Source organism: Scardinius erythrophthalmus, assembly GCF_964197995.2.
Source record: "Scardinius erythrophthalmus genome assembly, chromosome: 4".
NCBI lineage: Eukaryota > Metazoa > Chordata > Actinopteri > Cypriniformes > Leuciscidae > Scardinius > Scardinius erythrophthalmus.
Window position 1 is genome coordinate 52,553,662 of NC_138224.1, and position 18,557 is coordinate 52,572,218.

Below are 18,557 nucleotides of genomic sequence, written 5' to 3' on the forward strand. Positions count from 1 at the left end.
ATTACTTTTTCACATAAATTCTTTCTCATTCAGTTGTGTTGTCACAGCACAAGGAGCTTACATAGGTTAAAAAAATCCACTAATGTTAATAAAAAAATAATTTGCTTGTGTGGAACCACTGTCCATAATTTAAGTTATTTTAAAGAGTATTTTTTTGAGTGTATATATTGCGTTTTTGACACTACATACCTTTTAACAAGCCTTTCAAAGCTTTTAAACACCAAAGACGTCAGTGCAATTGGCTGAGAGTCACTAAGTTCCAATGGTTTATTGATTTTAGGAAAAGGTATAATAGTTGAAGTTCTCCATATAGTTGGTACTATGTGTTGGTCTAAAGATCTTTGGAATAACAGAGTAAAAACCGTTGATAGTTGCTCAGCACAGTTTTTTAACACTCGTCCACAGATGCTGTCAGGACTCTTATGTGTATTGCAACTCTGAAACATTTTCTTTACATCAGCCTCTTTGATGGAGAAGTTATTAGTTGATGTCAAAGTTAGTATCCTCACTATTCCCCTCAAAACGTGAAAAAAAACCTGATTTAACCTATTCACTAGTTCCCCACTTTTGCTATCTGTGATTGTCATATTTGTGTTATACTTTCTTTGACTTTTATGTGGTACACTAATAGTAGAATTATGATCCACCTACTGTCAAAATGATTGATGGCCCTCTAATTGATTGATGGGTTGACCTTTTGCCCTTGCCCCTCCACTTGCCCTGACCTTGCCCTAGTGTTGACCTGCCCTAGTGGTGACCTTACCCTCTCGCTGACATTGTCACCTTTGACCTTGTATCCTACAGGGGTGGAAATGACCTTTGACCGTTGATTAATTGGATATAGGATTATTTATGACCTTGTGAGTATAGGGCTTCCATTGATTAATATTTGAACTTTGATATAATGGAAGTTATGAGGGTTATTTTTTAGCTCTGACATCAGGATGTGTGTGACATACTAATGGACATTATTAGGGTTATATATATCAGGATGTGTGTCACATGCAAGCATCAGCATGGAGCTCCCTCCCTCCCATCCACCCTCCACATTCCAGAGCGCAGGGGGATTGCTAGGGACAGTGGAAGTGAGAAAAGAGGTTTTCTAATAATGCTGTATATATTAAACTAACTAAAGTTGAAAAACATGCTGTTCTTTAAAAGTATATGTTAATAATCCCTAATAACTTCCATTAGTATATCACACACATCCTGATGTCAGAGCTCAAAAATAACCGTTCATCACTTCCATTATCTCAAAGCTCAGATATTAAACAATGAATCCCCTTATACTCTGCCTTTATAACCGGGCCAAAGTTCAAATATTAAACAATGAACCCCCTTATACTCACGAGGTCATAAATAATCCCATTTACCAATTAATCAACGGTCATAGGTCATTTCCAAACCCCGTAGGATACAAGGTCAAAGGTGACAATGTCAGCGAGAGGGTAAGGTCACCACTAGGGGCAGGTCAACACTAGGGCAAGGTCAGGGCAAGGGCAAAAGGTCAACCCATCAATCAATTAGAGGGCCATCAATCATTTTGACAGTAAGTGGATCATATCACTACTCCTCTATAATGAAGAAATGATGGTTGTACCTTGTTCTAACTGTTTCTCTGGTGTCTCCGTCGCTAAGGTTTTTTGTGGCTCTGTGAGGAAAGAGAAAATGAGTTGAAGCATTATTTCATACATGATTGTTAATAAGCAGTGTGTCTCAGAAAGCACAGTTATTGTGTCTTTATAAACATTACAATTTATTATATTACATTTTCATTATATGAATTGTATTATAGTCATTATATATATATATATATATATACTATATTACCATGTCCTGCAGTGTTTAAGCTGTTGTTGAAGGTCACTGGGGCTGTGATGGTGTTATCAGTGAGTACAGGAGCATTTACAGATGCTCCTGTTCCAGCTTTCTCATCAACACTGACTCCAGTGTGAGCATTGCTGCTCATCTGGCCTGGAATAGAGATAGAAAGATTAATTACATCGCTTAAATCACAACTTAAACATTTCCAGTGAGTACACATCAACACTGCTAGTAGTGATTATGATATAGCATGTGTCAAAAATTATTTATTTATTATTATATCCCCCCCCCCCCCCCCACACACACACACACACACACACACACAAACACACACATATTTCATAAGATTTCACACTAACTAAAGATGAAAAACATTCTGTTCTTTTAAAAGTGTATAAATGAAATGAATATATCACTCGATATAAAAATAAATATCTTGCTAAGTTTAGAGAAGCAATTGAAACAGTTATTTATGGATATTATGAATAAATAAAACAGCTTGCATGTTCAGCGAGATAAAGAGCTTAGCATTGGAAATGTGTCCAGTGATATGGTTTACAAAATGTTTTAAGCTGAAAATCTCCTGAGAGTTTCTTAGAGAGATAGAGAGACAGAGACACAGGTGTGAGACTGCACAGAACACACTCCCATGGGGAAACACTGCGCTCCCCACATCAGTTTTCTAAGGACACACACTCTGCATTCTTTGGATGCCCTGCAGTTGTAAACTGCTTCATTATATTTACAAAACAAAGCAAATTCGCAAACGGAGTGACATTTCTTTTCTCTCTCTCGCAACACACACACACACACACACACACACACACACACACGGGTTCTATAAAAAGGAAGTTCTCTCTATTTTAAATTAAATGATTATAAATAAAATATATATAACCCATTGAATAATAACAAATGTTACAAAAACAGTTTAAAGTTATTTTAGTTATACAAATATGTTGGTTAAAAATGAATAAATACATATAAATATAAAAACACCTTACATTTTCAGAGAGCTGAAGAAGTAGTTCTTTATGCAATGATAAAAATAAAAAAAGAATCCAAAAAGTTGAAGTTGTCATAAGCAAGACACTCCCAGATCCTCCAGTGATAAACCACAGTGTGAACTGAAGCTTCAGACGCTCACAGAGACGAGAGGAGTTACAGACCAGACAAGCCTCGGAACACAATGTCACAGTAAAGCTAGTCTGCGCTCCAGAGGTTTATTCACACTAAATTCATTTAAAAGCATAATCTTAAAAGTTTAAATTAGATCTTTTAAAATTAAAAGACTGTTTAAATCAAATCTTTCAAGTTTGATCAAAATTGTATTTTCTATTTATCTTCTAGAAGACTTCTGTATGAGATAAATGATTTTGCTTAAATTTTGGTTGGATTGGATTGGATTGGGGGGATGTAAAAAAAAATTAAGGGCCCTATTTGAACGATCTGAAGCGCAAATATCAATCGCGAAATGCAAGTAACTTTGTGGGCGGGTCTTGGGCACTGTTGCTATTATACCGGCGGGATAAATGACTCTTGCGCCCAACGCAAATCTAAAATGGGTTGGTCTGAAGTAGCTTCATTACTCATAGGTGTGGTTTGGGCGTAACGTGAAATAAACCAATCAGAGCATCATCTCACATTCCCTTTAAGAGCAGACGCGCTTGTTCCATGACGGATTGCTATTATAACGGCGGATTTGCCAAGAGCGGTTCACACCCGAGGAGACCAACGTTCTTGTCAGGGCCGTAAAACCATACCTGCAAACTTGTCGCTTTTCGGCGACAATCGCCGTTTTCTTGGTCAATTGGGTCATTTACGTGAATCGCGTAGAACCGGAGAGTTTTTGTTTGGGGGGGGGGGGTATTTTGAAATTTCAAATGTAGGCGGGTTGCTCGTGGCAAGCACGCTCATAATGAAGAGACGCCGGCGCGACCACAACATTGCCCAACATCAAATGGCAAACGTAATGCAAGCGGAACGAAACTGCTCGTTATTGTGTGGTTGAAGGACCGTTTATCAGTTTGGACCAGTGCAGCGCGAGCCGATCTTGATCAAGCGACACTGTTACTACACAGCGCTAATAAGAGATCCAATAAAGAAAGCATTTGAATTCGCCACAGAAGTAATAACATCGCTGCGATAAATGAGAAAGATCTAGTGAGAAACATTCACATTTCTCCGTTATTAATGGATCAAACAGCGCTGACGTGGAAACCAGGAAGAAACATTGTGCCATGACTAAACCTGTTTACTCAATACTACAATATTTTTTCCAAGGAGCTGTTTTGTTTTATATGCTCCTAAGAAGAGTCAATTATACACTGCAAAAAATGCTTTTCTTACTTAGTATTTTTGTTTTGTTTCCAGTCCAAATATCAAAAAATTCTTAAATCAAGAAGCATTTACTAGAGAAGTAAAATGACATAAGAAATTCTGTTTTGTTTTAAGATAAAAAGAAAGTAATTTAAGTAATTTTTGCTTACCCCATTGGCAGATAATTTGGCTTGTTTTAAGCAAAAATTACTTAATTACTTTCTTTTTATCTTAAAACAAAACAGAATTTCTTATGTCATTTTACTTCTCTAGTAAATGCTTCTTGATTTAAGAATTTTTAGATATTTGGACTGGAAACAAAACAAAAATGCTAAGTAAGAAAAGCATTTTTTGCAGTGTAGCTCCAGAATTGCTCAAAGTAAAAAAATATCATACTTTATTATGTCAGTTTTAATAAAAAAAAAAAAGAAAAGAATAAAAAAAATTAAATCAAGGAAATTTCTCTGGCATTTCTTTCTTTTTGCTGTATCAAAAATGTACCAAACCGAACCATGACACAAGTGTATCGTACACCCCTACTGTTTACTCAACAGCTGATGCGAGAGTAAGAGTAACATAAAGCAATTTGGCAACCGTGTTAATCTCTTGTTGCATGGGATGCGCCGCATACCTGGTAAACAGTAATTTCTAACAACATAGGGCTATTTAGATAAACAATCTGGCGAGTGTGTTGTTTTAGGCTAATACACCAACAGCAAATTTCTGTTTAATAAAGCGCTCAGAAATTAGTCATTTCTGATGTCCCCAAAATCAAATACTGTATTACACTTTTCAAAGGATACTCTAGCTTTAAAGTTAGAATAAAAAGTTAAAACCAAACATATCTTCATACCTGTTGTGTTCTGACACAAAGCCATTAACTGATCCTTTTTGTTTTATAAATTTACTTTTCTTATTTCTACAAATATCAGCCTGATAAATATGGACGTAATACACAATGAAACAAGATAATCATGCTGCCAAATACGTCTGACACAACGTTTTTAAGAAAAAGCAGTGTTTTAAAATACAACTAAACCAAATGATTTTTCTTTTGACAGTCCTACAGAAATGCATGTTGATTACTAAGTTTCAGGAATAGTGCAAACATGCAATGTTCGAGAAAGCTAATATTGGTGTAATCTTTGCGAGGTCTCACAAACAACGCAAAACTTTGTGTGTTTTATGATCCAGGCATTGCTTTACTAAAAGAAAATATTATGGAAGTAATTTTCAAACTTTAAATATACCATATTTTATTTATTAATATTAATAAAGGCCTGAGGCATTACAGGTTCTAAATGTTGCGCTTTGTCTTTCTCAGAATTTCTTAAATAAGGATATATTGAACATTTCACATGTGTGAGATGACGTGTGACACTTCATATTAAAAAAAAACAACAACAAAAAAGTTTTTTACATGAGCTCTAATAAAAAAATATACTTTAAGTTCAAGTCAAGTTTTTCCACAGACCACCGATGTAGAATATTTGTTTTTATTAAGACTTTCAATTAAATTGAATGGATTATTTAAACCATCTTTTATTTTTAAAATACATAATTTAAACGTTTAACTATAAATAACTTTTAAGATTGTACTTTGAAATAAATTCAACACTAACAAAACATTCACAATGTCTCATCCTGATCACTGAACTCAAACTCCCTTCTGACACAGAGACTGTCAAACACTAGCCTGGGAAAACCCTGACAACTTCCGGCAAATTTAGATTTGCTCTGCAAGTAGTCTGGCAAAGAGCCCATTCAAGCCGATTTCTAATCCGTCCAAATCGAGGCACCAATCAATAACGTTGAGGGGGGCTTTACACGATGACGATTGCTCTGATTGGTTTTAGGTCTATCCAATTGCACCCAGAGGCATTTGAGCGACGTCCCAAAGCTTGACTACTTTTTTGCTACACATTCAAAAGTAAATACCTTTTCTTCACAAAAAGAGTACATACTTTTATGGCGTAGTGTAACTTAGGCGAATTGGGACACAGCATATGGCTTTACGCGATGACGATCGCTCAGGGGTGCGTTTCCCAAAACCATAGTTGCTAACCTGTTAGCAACTTAGTTGGTTGGCAATGGGAAATTGCATTGCAACCAACAAAGTTGCTAACTCAGTTAGCAACTATGGTTTTGGGAAACGCACACCCCTGATTGGTTTTAGGTCTATCCAATTGCGCCCAGAGGCATTTGAGCAACGTCCGTTGGTGACGCCCCTTTGGAAATGAGTTATTAATGAAGCTTTGCCAGACCATAACTCAGTTACTACTGAGAATGGTCTGGTTTTAACCAGGCTAGTCAAACAATGATGTGAGAGAGAAACTCTTCAGGAAACACTCTGAGATGTTTTTTTTTAACCAACTGCATTTTTGCAATACCCATTCATACGTTGTTTGGACATCGATGTGGTCATAAATCATTTTGACACAAGCTGAATGACATCATCATAACTACTAACTGAACTGTTGACGAAACGCGCTCATGCCAACTAGAAATGAATGCGAGTGAGCAGCAGACACAGAGCTCTTTAATTCGCGATCAACCTTGTTTTATTGTTTATCGGTTTATTGTAAAGTGAATTCAAGTAGTAACCTTTGAAGTAACAAAGGCTAAATAATTTGTAACAGTTATTTTTTGTAATTGGTGTGGATGACACGCAGTGAAATATACAGTTTTATCAAGTCAGAACATTTGAAGCACCGAGAGACACATGTTAAAGCGTTGACCACCCAGCTATCGTCTGAACACTGTCATATGAGCATGAGTTTAACGCTTTATGCTTAGGCTGCACAAAGCCTCATAGATGTGACATTTTTCTATTGCAATGTTTTTTGTTGAAATGTTTTCATTATTTATTAAAGAAAATAATGCAAATCATAACAACCTACAATAAGCCCATTTAATTCTTAATTAATCCTAAAACACAAATGCTGCCGACTAACATCGGTTAGCAAGTAATTTTACGATCATTTATTTTAAATTATTTCACTGTTCCAGTTCATAAATCTAGGCCTACTAACAAATTAAAATAACACAAAGTATAAGATGCATAACCTTGACATGCATAGCCTTTCTAGCTATAGAACATCTGGGCACACAATGTTAACGATTAGCCTACTTTGCTAAAATTTGATGCGATAATAGAAGCCTACATTTCTTTAGTTCTAAATTTGTACTGTAATACAGTATTATGAGTTCGTTTAACTACAATGTTTCACTTGAATTGATCTGCTACCAGTTCTCAATAAGCCACGGCTGATTAGGCAATAGAGAATAAACTGACACTTTTCAAAGTCTGTGATTTACCGCTGAGAGGTGCTACAAAGGCAGCAAATACACACCCGCAATTTTACGTCAATGTTCTAGTTGCTAGCAGAAGTTTTGATTAAGGTTTTTAGACCATTGTAAACCATTTAACCATTTTGTAAAATCAGACACTGTTCTATTAAATGTACTTGTATAACATCTGTTGCTGTTCTTGGCCCTGTTTGCTTTTATACTTTCTTGTTTCCATGTACAGGAAGTACACATATATTTCTTTTGAATGAGCTCCTCCAACAGCGACAGATGTCTTCATGTGGCTTGTCACCTACATTACAGTCACAGTGAATTAAACCTTACCTTGCTTGTGTTGCTTGTGTTTGTTCTCCAGTTGCTTAGCCAGATTGTTCTGGTTTATCTTCCTCAGGATCTCCACTGTGATCTTCACAGCTTCTTCTGGCCCAAAACATGCTGCCATCTTATCCACTGTGTCTAAGATATCTGCTTTCTCCATGTCTTTCTTTGTTATACACTCATGATCATTCTGTAAGTGCCACTTAAACTTCTTCCATTCAGCTTCTACCAGTTCATTCAGTGATTTCTCAAGCAGATCTTCAACAGACGCCATTGTCCTTCACTGATTCACACAGATTCACAGCTGCAGGACAAAAAGAAAAAGATCTGAAGTAGTTTCACTCCTAACATTTGGACATAAGCACTCAAATGTATTTTGGGTTATGAAATGAAGCTGTGATTGGGTTCGCTGATCGATTGCTCCTGTCTGCCTCGTTGCTTCTGCTGCTGTTGTGTTGGTTTGCGTCTGTAAGCTTTGTATACCTTTCTGTTTTGAATCATTATTTACTATCATTCCTTGTTGTTTATACTGCTAAATATAACTTACTCAACATCACATATTATTCTGACATCGCTTACTTCAATCTAAATCGTTATTGCTAGCACAACACACTAGTAATTCGCTAGCCTGTTAGCGTGCCATCCGTGCGCTCTTTATTTATTTATTTTTCTCTCACGCGCCCTTTACAAGTCCATTAAACAACTTAGGTGAGTAGGATCAGCCAAAAAACTCAGTGAGTCATGTCATCTTCTCCTCTTATTGTTACTTGCACCTCATGCAACATGTTTAGCATATCCTTCTGTAACCCGTGTATCAAAATTAACTAAATTAACTGAGGTTGAATGGGCACAGTAGCATTACAGTAAAGTTACGTCTAAGTTCGTAAGGAGGATTTGAGACAGCAATTACCACTTGTCAAATAAAGAAAACATTTTGTATTGGTACCAGTTTGTAAACATACAATTGATAGAACAACAACAACAAAATACAATCATCAGGCCTGTTTGGTATGACAAATAAAATAAATGGTTCCCCAAACACAGTTCAGAAAGTATTTTCCTTGTGTTCTTATTTATCTTCTTTTTTCTTTCATAAAGTCTGATCCTTCCAGGAAAGAAATATTGAAGTAGAAAAAAAAATAGAAGCAGAAGTAGTCACGTGACAGAAGAAAGATTTACTACCCGGGTAGTTTTAAACTCAGTTTCACTCCAGGTATCTGAAGTGTATGGCGTGTTGTATTCTCTTATCTGTTTGATTAAGGATACTGAGCTCGCTCCAGAGAAAGACGCGTTGTGACATTAACTAGGCACTGTTGGCTCGCCAGTCACTCATCCACGGTCAACTCAAGAAGTACACATCAACAGGAAACAAGAAGAAGAAGAAAGAAAAACCTGCATAATGCAGAGAACTTGTCACTCATTCACATTCACTTCATCTGAATTGACAACAGATATAAATCACATGAAATTTCAAATCTTTCGCTTTTCTTTCTTCAACTGCAATATAACTTGTTTTACAAAGAAAATCCTGTGAGAATATACCCACTTAATCAACATTAAACAGAGCAATGTCTGTCATATTATTATTGTATGACTCAAACACTAAATGAAACGTCCTGGTTGCTTATGCAACCCACCACCGTTCCCTGAAGGAAGAAACAGAGGACGTAGTCGACATCGACTGAATGGGGGCTAGGGAGCCTATCTTCTTCGAGCATGCTTGAACGAGCCAATGCGCGCAATGGCGACTTGAATTTTCATCACGCGCTCCGCCCCACGAGGCAGGTATAAATACGGTAGTGGATGCAAACACCATCTGTTTTTCGCTGAGGAGCCGAGCGTAACTTGGAGTCAGTGGTGGTCCAACTATAGTGGCAAAGGGACTACGTCCTCCGTTCCCTCCTTCAGGGAATGATGGGTTGCATACGCAATCAGGACGTTCCATGATAATTCATGGTAAATTATGCTACAACATGGTAAATCATGGTAAACTATGGCAAATTATGCTAGAATCAAAGTAAATCATGCTAGAACGTGGTAAATTATGGTAAGTTATGGGAATTCATCGTAAACTATGGTAAACCATGTTAGCATGATGCTAATGTAACGGAGTTATATATATTGTGTGTGTGTGTCTCCACTTGCTAATAATGATCTGTTAAATATTCACACTGAAAGATGATTGGATAGAATAAGGGTCAACAGGGTTTCCTATTGGCTGGCTGGTTCTCTGTGCTGTGTGCACCCTGTGTCGCAGCTATCAGTTCACGTGTGCAAGGCCAGCGGTAAGTCGTGTGATTGAGAGCTCTGTAATTCTGTCTGTAAATTATCTGTCAATTATATGTGTGATATATCATGAGCAATAGCCTACTTATTTTGAGACCAAGAAGAGTGTTATATATTAGTGAAGAGTGAAAAATGTGTCTTATTATAGCGCCAGAGTGGTGTGACGCAGGCTGAATTATTTTGACTCACTCACCCTGGTTACACGATGTTTTTCAGGTAAATTGTTCTATTTTTGATATGAGAGAATGAATTCATTTGAAACGTTTATTTTGTGAATTTGTTAAACTGTGTCATAGCTATCAGTTCACGTGTGCAAGGCCAGCGCGCCAGAGTGGTGTGACGCAGGCTGAATTATTTTGACTCACTCACCCTGGTTACACGATGTTTTTCAGGAGAATAAAATTACTTGGACCTGATTATTGAAGCACGAGTTTTATTAACAACACAACACAACGCAGAGGGACAATAAAGACCAGTTACATTGGTGCCGTGATCGGCCTTCCGAGCATCTGCGTCGACCTTGTGACGCCAGGCGGACATCCAGGCATTTGGTGCACAGCGGACGGCGGAGGAATACCGCGAGAGGCGAAACTCTGGTCATCGTTGCGGAGCAGACTTTCAGAGCGTCAGCGCGAGGCGGAGCTCGGAAGTGAAGACGAGGTGGTTGCTTACAATACTGCACGCGAATATATGAACACAGAACTGAGTAAAATTAATGGATTGAAACTCTGAAAAAAAAAAAAAAAAAAAAAAAAAAAAATTGAAACAGAAAAAAAAAAAAACGATTGAAACTGATTAAAAAAATAAAATAATAATAATAATTTGAAACTGGTAAAAAAAAAATTATGCATATTATCTGAACTATTTTCTGTTTTGGATGTTACTCTTATTTTAGTGTTTTTCTTTTTTTTTACACTTTTTTTTTTTTTTGCGGGGGTTCAATAGAGTAACAGAAAATGAAGAAATTTAACACACCAGGTCTGGGAAGAGGAAGAGGTGTGTATCAGACAGATGTAACATTTTCTGTAGGTAGGGGGATTTCCGGCTACCCACTGACTTCCACACCACGGGTAGCCTATGAACATTGTGGGGAAACAGGTCAAATTGATCAGCATGAGATTACTGGGACAGATGTGAATGAGTTAAGGACTTCATCTGCAGAGGGTAGTATTCCGATGGATATGTTGGCCAATGTGGTAAAACAAATAGGTCAATCTATCAGTGAGAATATTGTATCCTGTCTGGAATCCAGAGTAACGGGGTGTGGGGCGGGATCTAGATCAGGACACGCTGGCAGCAGTGGACCCTCTGACATGCAAAATTTGAAGCTGGTATTACAGTCTGATGTTAAAGAGCCAGCTTACTATCGTGGGGATGGTTCTGATAAATGTACGATTTATGAATGGGTGGAATTGATGTCGGTATACTTGCGTAAACGTGAGTATAGTCAAGAATGTCAGGCTGAAGAAGTTCTGAGCCGATTAATGGGAAGGGCTCGAGATGTCGTTAAAATAGCCCTACGCAACTATGAAAATACTGACTTGAGTATTGGCCCTGGACCTGTTTTTGACATCCTGAAGCAACATTTCGGTGACGCAGTGTACTCTGCCATGCCCTTGGCTGATTTTTATGCCACCTTGCCGCTTAAAGGGGAGAGCTCGTTTGACTATTGGATAAGGCTCAATAGGGCAATTGATGTAGCAGATGACTGTTTGAAAAGACAAGGAAAAAAGCTTGATAATCCATCTCAGGAGGTGACTGTCATGTTCATCAGACATTGCCCAGACCCCCAGTTGCAGCTGATTTTCAGATGTAAACCTCAGCAACACTGGACAGCTGCTGAAGTGCAAGAAAGGTTGGATGAATTTCAGAGGGAAACCAGATATACACGAAATCAGTTGTCATGCTTAGCTCAGAAGCAGGAAACCACAATGCAAACCTTACCTTCTGTTCACGACGTGGCTAGCGATTATGAGGTGGCAGCAATTAAATGTAACGCTCCTCAAGTTCAGCAGTCTTTTGCTTGCAGTTCTGTTGAAACCTTAGAGCGCCTAATTACACGACTGGAACATGTGTTGGAAAAAGTTCCGAGTGGTCCAACAAAACCTGCTGAAAACTCTGTGCGACCAAGGGCCAGATATAGAGGGGATGGACGGGGTGCGTGTAGAGTTTGTGGGGACCTTAACCATTCCACCTCTAACCATTGTCGGGCAAAAGGGCTCTGTTTTGAATGCTATGCCCCAAATCACACACGTTTTGAGTGCCCAAATGCTGTTACTGAGGGTGGTGTTGGGGCTGCGTCTGCAGCATGCCCCCCTGGCCAGCAGGGAAACTGAAAGGCCCGCATGCGGTGGGGGGGAATGATGGGCCTTATGAAACTCCCCAAGTATATGATGTCGATCTCAAATCATTGTACTCTACTGTATGTGAGGAAATCGACCAAAACGTGACTGTCATAGTGCAAAACACACAAAAACTGTCGATGCATGAGGGATTGTTTTATACTGACGTTTTGCTGGAGAACACAGTGATTGTTAAAGGTATGATTGATTGTGGTTCTATGGCTTGCACTTTGAGTTCTGTGGCTGTGTCTAAATTGAAGGATGCTGGTATAGCCTTGAATGGTTCGGTGTCGCCATCTGATGTAGTACTGGTCGGCTGTGGTGGGTCAAAAACAAAACCGATCGGTATGTGTGACTTAAACATGACTGTTTATGGGTGTACTGTTCAGGTTCCTACCTTAGTTGTAGACGGCCAGGTTGATGACCTCATTGTGGGCAGTAACGTGATAAAACACCTAATCAAAGAGTTGAAAAAGCATGGAGGATTAATGGAGAAAATGAGGTCCAATGTCGATACGAATTCTGAGGATAGCAATCTTATTCAGTTGCTGGCTAACGTTGAGAGGTGGAATGGAACAGTTGTCCCTGAGAAGGTTGGAACGGTTAAACTGAAGAACTCGGTCACACTTGAACCTTTACAGGAACATTTAGTCTGGACAAAACTCTCTAATCTAAACAATTTGTCAGCTGGCAGTGCCATCATTGCAGAGCCGTGCAGTGCTCACTCAAGGCCCAGAAATATCCTTATTGGTCGCACAGTGGCGAGGTTGTGGGCCGATGGATGGGTGCCTGTTAAAGTAATTAACCCTTCACCGGTGTCCGTTACTCTCAGACGTAATGCAAAATTGGCTGACATTTATCCGTGTTTGGCATTGGAGGATTTTGATCCTGATGCGAGTGTCACAAACATAGGGTTGCCATACACAATCAAACAACATACAAACAATGTAGAGTTTCCTGACAATTCAAGTGCTGACAGTTTGTCGGATATCAGTGCACCCAAGGAAGGCTGTGAGTTCAGTGATAGGTTAATGAACCTGGGACTTGCAGATGTTGATTTGAGTTCTTGTCAGTTGTCTTCAGAATGGAAGGAAAAACTTGTTGATCTACTTGCAAAGTACAAATGTATCTTCTCTAGACACAGACTTGATTGTGGCAAGGCTGAGGGTTATGTACATCGGATAAGGCTCAGTGATGAACATCCATTTAGACTTCTGTACAGACGACTTCCGCCTAATCAGTATGATAAGCTCAGGCAAGCTTTGGATGAAATGGAGGAGAGGGAAATTATCAGAAGATCCAGTAGTGAGTATGCTTCCCCTCTGGTGATTGTTTGGAAGAGAAATGGAGATTTGAGACTCTGTACTGATTTTAGGTGGCTCAATGCTCGAACAATAAAGGATGCCCATCCACTGCCTCATCAAGCCGACGCTTTAGCTGCGCTGGGTGGAAATGTTTTCTTTTCTACTATGGATCTGACATCTGGTTACTACAACGTTGCAGTACATAAGGAAGACCGCAAATACACTGCTTTCACATCTCCTTTTGGGCTATATGAGTATAATCGCCTTCCTCAGAGCCTTTGTAACAGTCCGGCGACTTTTATGAGAATGATGCTTGGAATTTTTGGAGATCAGAATTTCCTGAGTCTTCTCTGTTACTTGGATGATGTGCTTGTTTTTGCCCCAAATGAAGAGTTGGGATTGAAGAGATTGGAGTTGGTTTTTGAGCGCCTGAAATCTCATAATTTGAAATTAGCTCCAAAGAAATGTCATTTTTTGCAACGGTCAGTTAAGTTCCTTGGTCATGTGGTCAGCGAGGCAGGGGTGGCTTCAGACCCTGATAAAATCAAGGTGATTATTGAAATGACTGAGTCAGACCTTATGGATGGAAACACTGGTGTCCCATCTCAACAGAAGATACGTTCTTTTCTTGGGATGGTTGTATATTACCAGCAGTTTATAGAACAGTGTTCAGTAATTGCAAGGCCACTTTTTCAGTTGATTGCGGGTCCTAAGGCTCAGAGAAGAAAAAAGGGTAGGAAGACCACGTTGAAAAGAACACTCACTGCAGAGGATTGGACTGACGATTGTAGGCAGGCATTTAGTCGTCTTAAACAGGCCCTGATTGACAGTGTTTTATTGGCTCATCCGGATTTCAACAGGCCATTTTTAGTTTCGGTGGATGCTTCCAGTAGTGGCCTGGGTGCTGTACTTTCACAAGTGCCAGAGGAGGGGGGTACAGCAAAGCCAGTTTATTTCGCCAGTAAGTCACTTTCGTTCGCTCAGTCGAAATATCCAGCACATCGGCTAGAATTTTTTGCATTGAAGTGGGCGGTATGTGACAAATTCAGTCACTGGTTAAGAGGTCGGCCCTTCACAGTATGGACTGATAACAACCCACTGACATATATTTTGACAAAGCCGAAACTGGATGCTTGCGAGCATAGGTGGGTTGCCAAGTTGGCTCCATATCAGTTCGATATTAGGTACATACCTGGTTCAAGGAATGTTGTGGCGGATGCTCTTAGCAGAGAGCCATTTGTGAAGCAGAGCGCCTTGCATCGTCTTACTAGGGTACCTTATAACTCACTGTTGAAGGAAGCATCAGCAGTCCAAGGAGAGCAGGTTCAAGAAGTTTTCAGATGGTCCGCACACCCTTTTGAACCTGGCATGGAGTCTGGCATTGAGCCAAGTCATGGCATGTTGGCAGTTAATTCTCAAACAGCTGTAAATGGGTCATCTAGTTTTTGGTCCGCAATGGAAGTGTCAGCGGTCATGGAGGCAAAGAGGTCTCATTTGGTTACACCACAGTGTGACCTTTTGTTACCACAGTTGATTCATCATGTTGTTCCCACAGATCAACCAAAACTGAAGGGCCTGTCTTACGAAGAGTTGGCTGAGAAGCAGCAGACTGACAACATATTGGCTAGAGTGATTTTCTATGTTGAGAGGGGTAAGAAACCGTCTAATCGTGAGTGTAAACGGGAGCTAGTGGAAGTGGTGAGGCTGCTTAGATCCTGGAGTAAGTTTGAGATGAGAGCAGGGATTCTTTACAGAGTTTCAAGGGATGTAGTGTCAAAGAAAAAGACTTTCCAGTATGTCGTTCCGAAACTGTTGGTGGGGACAGTTTTGAGGGGGGTTCATGATGATGCTGGTCATCAGGGCCAACAAAGGACATTGTATCTGGCGAGACAACGTTTTTTTTGGCATAAACTTGAGAAGGATGTGAGAGATTATGTTAAATGTTGTAGGAGATGTGTCTATGGCAAATCCCCTGAGCCAGAAGCTAGAGCCCCTCTTGAAAACATTGTCACATCTGATCCCTTGGAGCTTGTGTGTGTTGACTTTTGGTCAGCTGAGGACAGCAGGAACAAGTCAGTGGATGTTCTTGTTGTCACTGATCATTTTACAAAGTTGGCACACGCTTTTCATTGCCCAAATCAGTCAGCCAAAGCTGTTGCCAAACAGTTATGGGACAATTTTTTTTGTATATATGGTTTCCCCAAACGAATTCACTCCGATCAAGGAGCAAATTTTGAAAGTGCTTTGATTTCTGAGCTATTGTCTGTTGCAGGTGTGGAAAAGTCACACACCACTCCGTATCACCCAATGGGCAATGGAGGGGTGGAAAGATTTAATAGGACTCTCGGTAACATGATTCGAGCTCTCCCCCCTACAGCGAAGCAAAGGTGGCCTAGAAAGTTGAAGTCACTGACATTTGCGTACAATTGTACAATTCATGAAACGACTGGATATGCGCCTTTTCAACTGATGTTTGGCAGGACTCCAAGACTACCTGTTGATGTGGTTTTTGGGTCAGTTTTGCGTGACAATGACATAGTTGACTATGATGAGTACGTTAGGGATTTGTTAAAAGACCTCAAACAAGCGGTGACAATTGCGGGAATGACTGCAGGAAAACAGCTGAAACGACATGCTGCTCTGTATAACAGAAAGGTTAAGGGTGCTCCCGTAGATGTCGGGGATAGGGTCCTGTTGGCGAACAAGGGAGAGCGTGGGAAACGAAAATTGTCCGACCGCTGGGAGAGCAGTCTATACATTGTAGTTGACAAGAATGCTGAAACCAATACTTTCAAAATTGAGAATTCTTCCACAGGCCAAGTGAAGATTGTTCACCGCAACTTGATAATGCCTGTTAATTTTCTGCCTCTTCCCGATGAGGTTGCAGAGGGACCTTTGAGTGCGGAAGGGTGTGTTGGGAGTGAAGAAACCCAGACTCTAGATCACTTGCCTCAGCCTGCAGCTGGTGAGAGAACTGTGGTATGGGTTTCAGAGCTTGACAGTTCAAGTGGTTCTGAAAAGGGGCCAGAAATGTTGGAAGAAGAGGTTGGTAGACAAGAAAGGATTGGAAGTCATGATGGTTCCAGTGACTCAGTGGTATTGGGTGGGTTAGAGGACTCTGTTATACTTCCACATTCAGCTGATGATGAAATTGATCTGGACATTAATTCAAATTTGACTGCATTGGACCAGCTGTCTTCAGACGTTGACTGTCAAAGTGATGTAGCTACTGTAGTAACAGTTCAATCAGTTAACCAAAATGATGTTGGAGGGTTGATGACTTCAGTCAGATCAAGAGCGGGAAGGTTTATCAGACCAGTCGTAAGGCTTATTGAAACAATGCAAGTACAAAGAATAGATAACCAGGTTAATGCGCCTATGTGGATCTAATCTATTTTCTTCTGTTTGTTTTCTTTTTCTTTTGTGGTTGAGTTGCGACTATATTTAGTCGGTATACCGAGATGTCATTGAAAGGAATGTATATATGTTGAGTGAGTGTACTAAACATGTAACAGGCATGTTGACCTATGAGTTTGGAGGGGCGTAGCTAACCTTTCCTTCCTCTAATTCTTCGTAAGAATAGTCTATGAACTGGAATACTCATCTACATTTTTTTTTCTCTGTGAGATGTATTTGCATTGCATTCCAATTTTTTTGTTTTTTTTGTTATTTTACAAGTGTATAAGTATACATAGATCTGTTATGATTACTGATGTTCTTTGTACCTGAGTGTTACCTGATTAGTCGTGGGTGATGTATTATGCCATGATATTTTATTTTTGTTTATTTGCAAGTGGAGTTCAGAAGGGGAGAATGTAACGGAGTTATATATATTGTGTGTGTGTGTCTCCACTTGCTAATAATGATCTGTTAAATATTCACACTGAAAGATGATTGGATAGAATAAGGGTCAACAGGGTTTCCTATTGGCTGGCTGGTTCTCTGTGCTGTGTGCACCCTGTGTCGCAGCTATCAGTTCACGTGTGCAAGGCCAGCGGTAAGTCGTGTGATTGAGAGCTCTGTAATTCTGTCTGTAAATTATCTGTCAATTATATGTGTGATATATCATGAGCAATAGCCTACTTATTTTGAGACCAAGAAGAGTGTTATATATTAGCGAAGAGTGAAAAATGTGTCTTATTATAGCGCCAGAGTGGTGTGACGCAGGCTGAATTATTTTGACTCACTCACCCTGGTTACACGATGTTTTTCAGGTAAATTGTTCTATTTTTGATATGAGAGAATGAATTCATTTGAAACGTTTATTTTGTGAATTTGTTAAACTGTGTCATAGCTATCAGTTCACGTGTGCAAGGCCAGCGCGCCAGAGTGGTGTGACGCAGGCTGAATTATTTTGACTCACTCACCCTGGTTACACGATGTTTTTCAGGAGAATAAAATTACTTGGACCTGATTATTGAAGCACGAGTTTTATTAACAACACAACACAACGCAGAGGGACAATAAAGACCAGTTACACTAGCAACATGCTAATTATGATTAGCATATTGCTAGCATGATGCTAACATGATTATCATAGTTTACCATGATTTCATTTTGCAGAGATATAGGTCTTGCTAAACGGTTGCTAGGGTACTCTGTTTGATTGCTATGTAGTTGCTTGGGAGCTGCAAATGATGAAACTCCAAAAGGCTGCTTGTCAGTATGAATGATATAACTCCCATGCCTCTGTGACATTCAGAATGGAAGATGTCCCTCTTTGGAATTTGGTTGCTAAGGTGCTCGACAATGGTTGCTAGGGTGGGGCTGGAAGTTTTGAGGTGATTCATGATTGGCTGTTTGCTGCCCCGAGTCAAACAAGACCACCCTCATTTTTCTAAGACACTTATATACA

The 18,557-nt window shown here is 39.5% G+C and overlaps 1 protein-coding gene across 1 annotated transcript in view; it reads right to left on the reverse strand.

Annotated features, from left to right (window-relative positions):
• LOC308689950 (protein NLRC3-like) overlaps positions 1-18,557 on the reverse strand; it is a 94,990-nt gene that overhangs the window by 57,895 nt on the left and 18,538 nt on the right. Inside the window, exons 2-4 of the mRNA XM_081364084.1 lie at positions 7,777-8,074; positions 1,831-1,974; positions 1,601-1,651 (exon numbers count right to left, since the gene is read on the reverse strand). Coding sequence (XP_081220210.1) covers positions 1,601-1,651; positions 1,831-1,974; positions 7,777-8,044 — 463 coding nt within the window. The 5' untranslated portion in view covers positions 8,045-8,074. The remainder of the gene's footprint in view (positions 1-1,600; positions 1,652-1,830; positions 1,975-7,776; positions 8,075-18,557) is intronic.